General features: G+C 54.7%; 1 protein-coding gene across 1 annotated transcript; it reads right to left on the minus strand.

Moving 5' to 3' along the window:
* Positions 1 to 3,350: 3,350 nt before the first annotated feature.
* LOC123496947 (uncharacterized) lies at positions 3,351 to 11,585 on the minus strand. The gene is made up of 2 exons (XM_045232388.2): positions 11,428 to 11,585; positions 3,351 to 4,787 (listed from the first exon to the last, which is right to left on the minus strand). The coding sequence occupies exon 2, from the start codon at positions 4,742 to 4,744 to the stop codon at positions 3,560 to 3,562; it is 1,185 nt and encodes a 394-aa protein (XP_045088323.1). The 5' UTR covers positions 4,745 to 4,787; positions 11,428 to 11,585; the 3' UTR covers positions 3,351 to 3,559.
* Positions 11,586 to 13,609: the final 2,024 nt, after the last annotated feature.

The raw sequence follows: 13,609 nt of genomic DNA on the forward strand, positions 1-13,609 counted from the left end.
ATGAAAAATGAACAAAAATAACACAGAAAGCCAAAGGGAAAAATCCACGCGGAATCTTCCCAAAATTCACAGAAGGTTCATAAACCCAATCCCCCCACTGTAAGTTGAAACCACTTGCACATAACCCTTTGGGCTAGCCCAGCCGGAGGAACTATGCCGGAGAGAGGCACTACAGTCTCGCAATAACAGGCCCTACCATTTGCGCTTGCTTGGAGCAAGAAGCCGTCTCTCTACTCGGCCTCGATCTATAGGTCAAATGCCCCTGGATCGGCCCCCCTCCCTCCCGCTCCCGCGTCGTCTCCTTCGAGCCGACCTGGGGGAAACCCTAACCACCGCCGCCGCACCCCTCCTTCCCCTTCGCCGCCGCCAGAGGTGTGCACCGGCGTGCGCTCGACACCGATGAAGGTGGCGGGTGGGGATCCGGCGGCTCCACGTAGCATGGAGGGCCTTGGCATCCGGGACGGCGGCCCCGGGCGGAGAGCGTGGGGCGGCCCTGGCGGCGGGCCATTCCTGCCGGAGCTGGTGAGGCGCCTCCCTCGGTCTCGAGGGGGACGAGGAGGCGTCGGTCCTCGGTCGCTGGTGTGCAGCCTTGCCCGCGCGGTTGCCACCGCCAGATGCAACCCATCCTCTCCGCCCCGATCTGCTCCTTCCATTGCCGGATCCGGGTCCCAATGGCTTAGGTCGTTCTTCCCGGGCGCCGGCAGCATGGATCTCGTTGAGCGGGGTTGGATCCGGGGGAAATCCCTGGCCGGCGCAGCCACACCGTAGGCGACGTCATGGGCGTTGTTCCCCTCCTTCGAGGTTGTGGTGTGGATCCTTCTCCCCCTCCTTCCGTCCCCTGCTAGGTTAAAGCCTAGGTCCCCTAATTCGGGCGGCGACGACACATCTGTGTCGTGTTCCTTCTTGGAGGCGCAGTTCGGGGATCGCAGGGGCGGCGAGAGAGTCGGGTTGTGGGTGTGATGGTGGCGGGTGGCAGCTTGGCTTTGCGCTTCAGTGCCTTTTCTTCAGTGGCTCATTGTTGTTACCCTTGTTTGCTGCAATTGTGGCCGACAGCTCTGGCCCTTCGGTGTGACTTAACCGCGGGCGATGACGGTGCTCGGAGTGGTGTGCTCTGATCTTGCAGGTCTGCTCCTAGTTCCTTCTCCATACGCAGCTTGGACGTCTTCCATCTGGGTTCTATGGTGAACCAAGCTGCCGGCTGCCGGTGCGGCATCCTTCGAGCCAAGATGAGAGGGCAGGGGCCCTTTGCAGCGGCAGTTCCAGAGGAGGTTCGGTCCATTACTGTCTTCGAGTTTGGCTACGATCACGAAGCTTGCGCGGTAGTGCATCCTCTCAAGTCCGTAGTTAGTCCTGTTGGTGTAGGTCGTCCTGTAGGGTGATGGTTGCAGCATGGCGTTCCTGCTTGCTATCGCTGCTGCCTTTGAGTGTGTTTCGCTTTGCTCCTTGTATCAGCCGCTTGTTTCTATTTGCTTTTCCTTGTAAGTTGGTGATCTTGTAATCCTGGCCGGTTGATGGCTTTGTTAATTCAAAGCCGGGTTCTTTTATTGAGCCTTCGTTCTACAAAAAAAATGCCCCCTAGATCCTGTCTGTCTGCAAGCTGGATAGAGCCGCCCTCCTCCAGCGAAGCCAAGGGAGCAATGCTCGTGCGCTCGTGGGCACATCCACATCGACACGAGGCGAAATTCGAGGGCTGGCCAGACCTCTTCACATGGCTATTCCTCCTTCCAGCGTCGGCGGCCTGGCTGTGGTCACTGCGATGAAGCCCAAACCGACACGGCGCAGGTCTTGATGCCTGGTCACGGCCCCGCACACAGGCGACACCTCTCTCAGCACAAGAATGTCTTTTTTTTCAAGAGTATGCCAAAGGCGTACCATATTTTTATAGAAGGCAGAAGACAATTACAAGAGACTACAACTCGTTGCGAACAACAAGTCTAGTACCAACACCACACCCGAGCTAATCCGAAGAGAAGCCTCCACACACATTACAAACACAACACAAAGGAACTTGTCCCGAAGAGCATCAAGGCCGCGTCTCGACCTACACCGGTCACCACGAAGAGTAGCAACTTTAATCGGACCTCCTTTGCCGACGCACCAACCACTCTTGATTGCCGAAAGGAGATGGCAAGTGGGTGGAGGGACTTGGTTGGCCCCGCCAAAGCCACCGTCTTGGAGTCACCGGCATCGACGTATATTGCACCCAAGAACCTCTACTCGGACTAGCGACACGCACCGGAAGACCGCAGCACCGAACAAGCCATGTCTCCCTCCACGATGCTCCCTACAGAGATACGGCGCTAGGACGCCGCCATCGCTGGTCCAAGACCTAGGCTTTCGCCCGGAGACCGCAACCAACCAAGACGGGGAGATGGCGACACACCTAAGCGACGCCTCCAAGGAGGGGAACGACGCCCACAGGCGCCGTCGCCGCCAACACCGATCGAAGACGGGCAGGATTTTCATCCGTAAAGTCGGCCACCTCCCACCCCTTGCGAAGAATTGAGGTCGTCGTCAGTGCTGGATCAAACCACCGCCGCCGCAGCACCTCGCCATTGTGATCAAAGTGCACTGAACACCAGCACCCTGCACGCCGAGGACACGCAGTCCAGCTTCCACCTCCCGCACGGCCGGGGACAACAACTCCATCTCTCCTACCACAACCAACACAGCCAGGATCTTCCGCCGCCGCAAGCAGCTGCCACACCACCTCCTAGCGGACAGCCTTGCAGCGGACAGAGCCCAGGGAGCTAGGACAGGGGAGCCACCTCGGGCGCGCATGCTCCCCGCAGCAAGCCCCTGACCCGGGCACAAGCTCCCCAGATTCAGCCTGCGCCTCCACCACCCACCTGCAGATCCTCGCCGGGGCCAGCAGGGGCAAAACACACCAACCGGCCGCCGCGGCAGATCCCGGCCGTCGCTCGCACGGCCACTCCTGGCCCAGATCCGCCGCCTCCCTGGCCTAGGTGCGCCTCCCCTCCGACCACCATCCAGCGACTCCCAGCAGGTCGCCGTGCACCAGCACCTCCTCGTCGAACCCGCGACCATGCTCCACCACTCTGTACGCACCTCGACGCGCGCCGCCTCACCGGAGAAGACCACCGCGCAGCAGCACAAGAATGTCAAGAAAGTCACATCTTCATTATCCTTAGTGCTCAACGGCTCGCAACAAAAATAAGTATAATACTCCTACAAGCTAAACCACAAAACTGCACAAAAGGACAAGGATGACATCAAATATATTCAACATATTCTCCATAGTTAAATGTTGTGCCCTAGTTTTATTGGGCATAAGGCAACAATTCCGAGAGTAACATCACAATCATGTGCATGGCAACTATAAAAAGGAATTTTTTTTTTATGAAAAGGTCGTGTACGTGACTTTCATTGAAATATAAAGGGGAAAGCAGTTACAGGATCACAGAGAAGAGGCTCGTGGCCAACACCTTACAACCTGCTTTACAGGCGGTATACAAAGTCTGATATCGATGAGCACGCCTAGTCGGGCTCACGACGTCTTTGTATCAGCTGAACAATGTTGGCAAGATTCTTAAAGTCCTTAAATTGCAGAAGATTTCAACAAGAGAGACCTTTCATCTTTTAGCCTTTTAGCATGGAGCCGTAGTTTCTTTAGCACATTCTTGAAGGCCAGGTCTTCATGAGTTTTATGCACCAGAGCAAGGCTCTCTTCAAGTAAGCTGAATCTTGAACCAGGGACGAAGAGCATAAGAGAGGTGTGCGTCTCGGTGACCGAAAGAATGCCCTCTAGAACTTGACGGCTAGGATCATATGAGTAAACCTTTTTCTGAAACTTGTCGTGAACCAAGTGCTTGCTAGTAGCAATCACAATCTTCTTCCCTAACTTGCAGTTGCCAACATTACCAATAACCCTCACAACCCGTGGATCAGCTAATTCTCTTTTTACCTGCCCGAACAAATCGATTCGATGATTCAGCGACCAATCACCGGAGCCATAATCCAGCAGTCCCCAAATCTCCAAGGTGCCGCCATGAGGGATTCCGTTGCGAAGATCCCGGACAATGCATAGCTGGTCATCCATCACAACCAGGTGCTCTCCTTCTGACTGGGACAGGGAGCCCAGATGTTCTCTCGGTCCCCAGAACGGCGGCGAACGGACACATCCGAAGGTCTCCTCTGCGACTGAAAAGGATACGATAGCAGCTCTTGGCCTTCTGATGATAAGTGAAGGGTTGATCAACCAGTGCAGGCATCCGTTGGCGAACACGGGCGGTATTTTGTTCACCGCTGCATGATGAACCGCGGAGTTTGCAAACTGGGACCATTTGAAGGGCACCCCTCCGGTTGCCGGCCTCCAGCGATCAGCTCCGGGCGTGCACACGTCACACCTGATCGTCTCCTTCTCACCGAAAACCCCATTGATCAACCTCACGACCTTGTACTCCCTTGTCCCGGCGTCAAATCCCAGTCCGGCACTGGAATCGTATGTGGGAACACGGTGAGGCGGCAGGCGTGTGATCGCCCTTGTAGCCGCATTGCAAACATAGTAAGCCGGCGCCGCGGCGTCATACAGGAGGGTGAGCCCGCAGCATGGCGAGGGCATCACCATTTCAACAGAGTTGCGGCGGGCGCAGTCGAAGGTGAAGAGTAAATCGTCTACGGGGCTTGACGGTGAGCACGCGTACACAGCAACGGAGCCAAATGTTGATGCCGGCGAGAGCACGAGTAGCTTCGGGGCCGGCGGCATCATCTTAGAGGTGGCCATGTGGAGAGTGAATTGTAAAAAACCATCACATTTGGGGCTTCATCTGCGGAAAACCATGTTAAAATAGGTCTAGCGTGTCATGTACACGTACCCTGTACGTATGTAATTATATGTTTATTATTATATATATATAGAAAGACGTGGAAAGGCTTTGCCTCACGGAAAACCCTAAACCCTATTTTCTAACTTGGTATCAGAGCCTACCCTAGCCGCCGCCGCAGTTTCCTCGCGGCCGCCGCGATGTCCACCGCACCGGCACCCACGATGACCGCCTCCTCTGCGCTCACGCTCACCACCCCCTCCGCGCTCGTCCCGATCGCCCCCGTCATCGCCCCACCCGCCGCGACGGCTCCCATCCCCCGTCCTTCCGCCCATCGCGGTCTCGCTTGACCGCAGCAGCTTCATGCTCTGGAGGGCTCTTGCCCTCCCCAACTTCGACGGAGTTCGCCTCCACGGCTTCCTCGATGGCTCGGCCACCGCGCCGGCACCGACCGTGACGACAGGCACCGGCGAGGCCGCCCGCACCGTGTCCAACCCCGACTACGAGCAATGGTGGACGCTGGATCAGAAGGTTCTCGGGCATCACCTCGGTTCGATGAGCGTGGAGATCTCCACGCAGCTCATTGGCTACAGGTCAGCTGCCGCCGCCTGGGCGGCCGTGCACACCATGTTCGCCGCCGAGAACAGCGCCGGCGTGCGCAACCTCCGGCGCCAGATTCAGGCGCTGCGCAAGGGAGATCGTCCCGCCGGCGAGTATATGCAGAAGGTCAAGGCCCTCGCTGACTCGATGGCCGCCGCCGGCTCTCCTCTTCGCGATGATGAGATCATCGACTACATGCTGACCGGGCTCGGCTCGGCGTTCAACCCCATCGCCGCCTCCATGAACTTCGCGGGCGTGCCAATCACGTTCCCCGCGTTCTACTCCAGCGTTCTCCACTACGAGGCCCTTCAGCAGCAGCAGTCCGAGCACGAGGATTGGCAGTCCTCCGCCAACGCCGCGTCTCGGCCGGTCTACAACAACACTTCCGGCCGAGCCTCCGATTCTGGCCGCCCGAGCGGCGGCCGCCCCTCCGCCGGTTCCCTCCCGCCCAGCTCGGGCGGCTATGGCAACAGCCAGGGCAACCCCTCTGGTCGTAACAACAACAACGGCGGCAATAGCCGCAATGGAGGAGGAAACGGAGGTGGCAACGGGGGTGGTCGCAACCGCCGCTGGCGTCCCCGGTGCCAGATATGCAAGAATTGGGGTCATGAGGCCGGCGACTGTCGCAGCCGCTATGATCATGACCACCGCGCCGCCAACTCCGCGTCCACATCCTCCTCCCATGAGCCGCCGCACTGGATTCTGGACACCGGTGCGACGGACCACCTGATGAATGATCTTGATCGCCTGCACTTCCACGAGCGCTACGGCGGGAAGGATCAAGTGCAAGTGGCAAACGGTGCAGGTTTGTCTATTTCGCATATTGGTCATTCCACTATACCCGGTTCATCCCTTCGTTTACGCAATATTCTTCGTCTACCACACATTCATCAACATCTTCTCTCCGTTTATCGTCTCGTCCTTGATAATGATGTTTTTGTGGAATTTCACCGTTTCTTTTTCCTTGTCAAGGACACGGCCACGAAGAAAATCCTTCTTCACGGTAGATGTCATGGTGGACTCTACCCCATCCCGTTCGGTCGTGCGTCGTCATCCTCCACCGCCACGCGTCCCTCAGCGTCAAGACCACCCCGTCCCAGTGGCACCAGCGTCTCGGTCATCCCTCGAATAATATTGTTCATAATATTGTTAGGAATAATGATTTAGTGTGTTCTTCTGAACGTCAGACTTCCGTGTGTGATGCTTGTCAGCGTGCTAAAAGTCGACAATTGCCTTATCATTTATCACATCATGTTTCCACTATGCCTCTTGAGTTAATTCATTTTGATGTTTGGGGGCCAGCTATTGCTTCTTCCGGAGGTTATAAATATTATGTGAGCTTTGTTGACGATTACTCTCACTTCTCTTGGATTTATCTTCTTAAGCATAAGTCTGACGTTGAGCAAGTATTCTATGCTTTTCAGGCTCATGTTGAGCGTCTTCTCCACACTAAAATCATAGCTGTTCAGTCCGACTGGGGTGGTGAGTATCACTGGTTGCATCGTTATTTCCAATGCACTGGCATCTCTCATCGTGTGTCTTGCCCACACACGTCTCAGCAGAACGGCATTGCTGAACGCAAACACCGTCATCTTGTTGAAACAGGCCTTGCTTTGCTGGCTCATTCTTCTCTCCCATTGCGTTTTTGGGATGAGGCATTCCTTACGGCATGCTATCTCATTAATCGCATGCCTACACCTGTTCTTCAACAAGATACACCCATATATCGTCTCCTTAAGGTGCACCCCGATTATAAGTTTCTTCGCACTTTTGGGTGCGCCTGCTGGCCTAGTTTGCGCAAATATAATGCACACAAACTTGCTTTCCGATCCACCATGTGTGTTTTCTTGGGCTATAGTCCGATGCATAAGGGATACAAGTGTCTTGATCGTTCCATGGGACGTATCTCTACATCTCCCGTGATGTTGTTTTCGACGAGTCTGTTTTTTCCTATGCCACTCCTGGGGTCACTGTCGATGTCTCTTCTTTGGCTGATGTTCTCTCTTTTCCTCCCACTGAACCGGCTACGGGTGACCATATGCGCAAATACGAATTGTCCTATTTGTCTACTGACACGCCTGTCCTAGGCCCTGTTGCTTCTGTGCAGGATTCTTCGGCTTCGCCCTCTCCGGCGCTCAACGTGCATGGCGCATGCACGCCCTTTGCCCGCCGCCCCCACGTGGCCGTTGCGCAGCCCTCCTTGGCGATCGACGTGCATGGGACATGCACGTCTCCCCGCTCGGCTCCCGCGTCGCCCGGCTCGGTCGTCGCCTCGCCCGGCCTAGCTGGTCCATCGGCTACCGCCTCGCCCGGCTCGATCGGCCCGTCCATGGACCCGGCCGTTCGCCCGGCCCCTCCGCGGCCTCCTTGCCGCGCGGTGACGCGGTGTCCCCCGCCCCGGTGCTCGAGGATGCTGCTCCGCCATCGCCACCGCAGCTCGCGTGGCCCTCTGTCGAGGGGAGTCCAGCTCCCTCGACCGCGACGCCCCCAGCTGCTCCTGCACACACCATGGTTACCCGCACCCGCGATCATACTCGTCGTGCTCTTGTTCCTACCGACGGGACTATCCGCTATGATCCCCGTCGCCGTGCGTTTCTTGCGGTGCCTGTCTCTCATCGTGATGCTCTCCGTGAGACTGCCTGGCGTACCGCGATGATTGATGAGCTCACTGCTCTGCATCACAACAAGACTTGGGTTCTTGTGCCTCGGCCGCGCGGTGTCAATGTCGTTGGGAGCAAATGGATCTTCAAGACCAAGCACCGTCCGGATGGCTCTGTTGATAAGTACAAAGCTCGTCTGGTCGCCCGTGGTTTCACACAGCAGCTTGGCATTGACCATGGTGATACCTTCAGTCCGGTTGTCAAGCCGGCCACCGTTCGTTTGGTTCTTGCATTGGCTGTTTCTCGCGGTTGGAGTCTTCGGCAGATTGATGTCAGCAATGCTTTCCTTCATGGGTATCTCTCCGAGGACGTCTATATGCAGCAGCCACCTGGTTTCGAGGATGCTCGTTTTCCCTCGCATGTGTGCAAGCTTCAGCGCGCCCTCTATGGACTCAAGCAGTCCCCTCGTGCATGGTACGCTCGGCTCAGTGCTCGTCTTCTCGCTTTGGGTTTTGCCTCCTCCAAAGCAGATACGTCTCTGTTTTTCTTCCGCTATCGTGATGTTCAGATCTATATGCTTGTCTATGTGGATGACATTGTCATTGCCGGATCTTCTCCACATGCGGTTGATGGTCTTGTTCATGCCCTCGCTGCCAGTTTTCCTATCAAGGACCTTGGGCCATTGGAGTATTTTCTTGGTCTGGAAGCGTCCTACAATTCAGGGGGGATGACATTGACTCAACGAAAGTATGCCTTGGATCTTTTACACCGTGTGAGCATGGAGAATTGTAAGCCTACTTCCACACCGATGTCTACTTCCGAGCAGCTTGCACGAGTGTCTGGACGGCCTCTCAGTACCGATGATTCTTTCCGGTATCGCAGTGTTGTTGGTGGACTGCAGTATTTAACACTCACCCGTCCGGATATTTCATTTGCAGTGAACAAGGTGTGTCAGTTTCTCTCACAGCCCACTGATGCTCATTGGGAAGCTGTTAAGCGGATTTTACGCTATGTGAAAGGAACGTTGCACACTGGGCTGAAATTTCGCAAGGCTGTCTCTACTAGCATTAGTATCTTCACTGATGCAGATTGGGCAGGTTGTCCGGATGATCGTCGATCAACTGGAGGTTTCGCCATATTCGTTGGACCGAACCTCATTTCCTGGAGTTTGAAGAAACAACCAACAGTGTCGAGGTCGAGCACAGAGGCCGAGTACAAAGCCTTGGCGAATGGAGCTGCTGAAGCCATCTGGGTAGAGTCACTACTCAAAGAGCTTGGAATGTCTCAGCAGCGTGTTCCGGTTCTCTGGTGTGATAACTTAGGGGCCACATATCTGACTGCCAACCCAGTTTTCCATGCACGTACCAAGCACATCGAGATTGATTTTCACTTTGTGCGTGATGCTTCTGGAGCTCTTGAGGTCAGATTCATTTCTTCTAACGATCAGCTGGCTGATGTGTTTACTAAACCAGCCACCAGACATATGCTAGACCGTTTTAGTACCAATCTAAACCTTGTACATAGTAGAAGTTCAGATTGAGGGGGAGTGTTAAAATAGGTCTAGCGTGTCATGTACACGTACCCTGTACGTATGTAATTGTATGCTGATTGTTATATATATAGAAAGACGTGGAGAGGCTTTGCCCCACGGAAAACCCTAAACCCTATTTTCTAACTAACCACATGGTCGCTAATCATTTGCAAAAATCACCGCTCATTCAGTAAACATTTTGCAGTTTGCACTGAACAGGTGATTTAGCCCATTTAATCACTTTTTGACATGTGGGGCCGGACTGTAAGGAGCTGACTTGGCAAAATAATCACACACAGACCCCTAGTAGATTTTAAAAAAAAATCAATCAGCCCCCTGGACCATGCCCGGCAGAGCCCGGCTCCCGTCGCCGCCGCCGGAAGACGCCCGCCGACCTGGCGGTCGCGGAGACGAGGAGGAGGTGGAGCGAGGAGATGGATAGGAGTGAGCCGGCGAGCGCGGTGTGCGCGTCGCGGTGGCCGACGGCGACGGTGAGCAGGCCGGCGCGTCCCCGGCAGAGCGCCGTGGCCTCCTGCTCCGTGAAGACGGCCGGTTGCCAGACCTCGAGCATGGCCCGTCCTCGTGGCAGCCCGAGCTCGCCGGTGGAAGAACGCATCCGCCTGCCCCTCTGGACCGGCATCCCCCGCGCGATGAAGCTCCGTGGCCTGGAGTTCCTCGGCCATCCCAGGCACCCACCTGGATCTGTCGGGGTCACCCACCTGGAACGCGAGCACGGGGTCGCCGGCCACCGCCCAAGCCATGCACGGGTTTGTCGAGGAGGCAGTGTGCTCGCGACCCTGCGCCCATGCCGTGCACGGGTCCGCCCTCGCGGTCCACTCCTGCAGTTCCAGGGACGGCCGCGGGCAGTACAGCCCCGCCAATTCCGACGACGACTCCAGCGGCTGCTGCGCCACGGCTGCCGTCAATCCTGCGGTTTCCATCGTTGTAAGCCATGGCCACCGCCCCCGGAGGAGAAGGGGGCGGCGTGTCGCCGTCGTCCGGTGATGTCGCATCCTCACCGACGGCCCCCTGTCGCTGCGCGCGAGGAAGGAGATGCCCTCTGTGGGGGAGGGGGGGCTTGATTGCTTTTCTTTTATAAGATCCAGGGAGGTATATGTCAATTTGTTGCCAAATCAGCTCCTTACATTCCGGCCCCACTAGTCAGAAAGTGGTTAAACGGGCTAAATCACCTGATCAGTGCTTTTTGCAAAAGGTTTACTGAATGCGCGGTGATTTTTGCAAATGATTACCGATCAGGTGGTTTTCCGCAGATGAAGCCTGAAATGTAGTGGTTTTTTGCAATTCACTCACATGTGGAGGCTGCAGAAATCCTTGGAGGGCAGCATTGCGGCCCAGGAGCGGCAGACGGAGCGGAAACGCAGGATGGATTTGACCGGGAGCCGTAGTAGAACCTCCAGTATCATGTCATCGGGGAACAACGGCGCGCAAGCTGATGATATGACGGCCTTCTTCCTCTTGTTGCTTGGGAGCACCTCCGCCGTCTTCTTGGTGGCCTCGCTGCGGGACGGCATGGCAGCTGCAGTCTTCCTCTTGCTGCTGCCAATCATGTATGTGACCCCCAATGTTTTGACGGGGACTAGGGCGGGCTTTACGCTGGCCTGAACCGATCAATTGAACTTTTAAAAAAATGTAGAGAAGGAGGAAGAGCTGTCACTCCCAATGTCTGCGGTGTCCGATCAATTGAACTTTTAAATATAATTCTGCAAGATGGTCTGCAGTGAAATCAACACATGCAGGGGAAGCCGCATCTTGGACAGTACATATATAGGATATTTGTATTGTTTGGACACGAACAAGCAAGTTGGACCCCAAAAAAAATCCGTAGCGAAAGAACGAAACGACGACAGCAACAAAAGGAAGAATAGATCTGAGGAAGGTAGGGCTTCCTTACCAAGAAGAGCTCACTCCAGTCCAGGCGAATCCATCCATCCGCTAGAGGAGAGAAGGAACTCAATCGTATGAGGAACAATTCCTAAGCTAGGTATAGGATTGGCGGAGGTGGGGTTGTGGATGGATGGCGGCTCGCCCAAAGAAAGATGCGATTTTCTCGTGGGAGAGACGGCAAGGGCGCCTTTTTTTTTGGGAGGTTTCGCCTTACCAGCGGAAACCGATCACGGGGTGTTCTTTTTCTCTTTTTTTTTTAGGCAAACTGCAAAGCTTTATTAGGTCGTTACAATGTTTACAGGGATGGCGAGCTATTTTAGACGGACGAGACATCATGGTGCAGGGACTTGTCCGCAGAATCGGAGACGGTGAAACAACCAAAATCTGGGAAGATAATTGGCTGCCGAGATCAAATATGAAAAGGCCGATCACCTCCCTAGTCCATGAACCACCAACGAGGGTGGCAGAGTTGATCGACCATACATCATCCTCCTGGAACGAGAACTTGGTCCGGTCGGTTTTCATACCAATAGACGCAGCAGCCATTTTACAAATACCTCTCTGCACCTGTCAGATGGACGATTTTTGGGCCTGGTCAGAGGAGCGGAAGGACATTTTCTCGGTGCGTTCAGCGTATCGGATGATTCAGAGAACAAAGCTGAGCAAGGAGGCTTGGTTGTACGAACAAGGGGCCCCTTCCGACTCCCTGGGTACAGACTGGTCTGAGTTGTGGCGGATTGAAGTTCCTTCCAAGCTGAAAATTTTCCTATGGAGGCTCGCCAGACACTATTCCTACAGCCGCACTCCTGAATCACCGTAACATGTCTACTTCTAGAGCTTGCTGTCTTTGCGGGGCTGTGGACACTTGGCAACATGCTTTGGTGGATTGCTCAGTCTCCCGGAGCACTTGGGCACTTTCAAAAGAAGCTATTCTGGACAAACTGAGCACCTGCAGAGAAGGAAATGCAAAGAGATGGTTATTTGTCATGCACGAAGCTCTGAACCAAGAGGATTTCCTTGTTTTTGTTGTCACTTTATGGGCGCTGTGGGGTGCTCGCAGAAAGGCCATGTATGAGGACATCTTCCAAACCCCTTTTGCCATCAACGGCTTCATAAACTCTTACATAGGAGAGCTCAAAGCCCTCCAGGAGCCCGGTGCATCAGGAATCAGGGCGCCGCAGCGACGTCCAAATCACGGGATTGCACCGCCTGTTGGCCTGGTAAAACTCAATGTAGATGCTGCGGTGGGGCGATCGCATGGCGCAGTGGGGGCAGTGTAGAGATTGAGATGGAGTTTTTCTGGGAGCATCGGCGGTGATTTTCCCCAATTTATCAGACCCGGGTACTCTGGAGACACTCGCTATCAGGGAGGCAATAGCGTTAGCTGATGATCTCTAGGTCAGGAGGATCCATGTTGCTTCGGATTGCAAGGTGGCCGTGGACAATATCCACCAGCAGAACAAAGGGAGCTACGGTGCAATTGTGCATGAAATCTTACAGTATAAGTCTGCTTTTGAAATCTGTAATATTAGTCATGAATTTAGGAGCTCAAATATCGAGGCTCACAAACTTGCAAAGCACGCTTTATCTTTCGGGGTTGGCCGCCATGCTTAGTTAGGCCAGCCCAATGGTGTTCTTTTTCTCATAGTTTGTCTCTCGTTGATTGGTCATTACTGGGCCTATAACAGCGAGAGGCCCCCTTTTGGACCCCAAGATCACACGGGAATATTAGGGGTAGATAGTGATGTCGTAGATTTCCTCTTGGTTCACGTGAGAGTTTATTTTGTGGGTGCTGCTGCGGCTCCAGCCAGCGTGAGGCACTGAGTCGATGACCAGCACCCTGAGATCGAGATCGAGCTCAAGAAATGGCACCCCCACTCGAAATGAGCAAGAATGGAAAAAAAACTTCCGACTACGCTGCGATGCATTACATACAAATTTGGAAAACTCTCTCAACTCTATCCCAGAACTCCACATATCATGGAGCATTTATTCCATTTTGTCAAACATTACGAATATAGTGCAAAAGGGGCCCTCTACAACAGTCCTTTGATTGGAATTGTTCATTAGGTTCTGACTTGTTGCTTGACAAATAAACCGGCAAGGTGCCCGAGCGCAATCCACACGCTATTTGAGCATGCCAGCTTTGGCATCAAATGTGTACTGGAGGACCAAAGATACAAGAGGAC

Source organism: Aegilops tauschii, chromosome 1, assembly GCF_002575655.3.
Source record: "Aegilops tauschii subsp. strangulata cultivar AL8/78 chromosome 1, Aet v6.0, whole genome shotgun sequence".
In the NCBI taxonomy this organism is placed as follows: Eukaryota; Viridiplantae; Streptophyta; class Magnoliopsida; order Poales; family Poaceae; genus Aegilops; species Aegilops tauschii.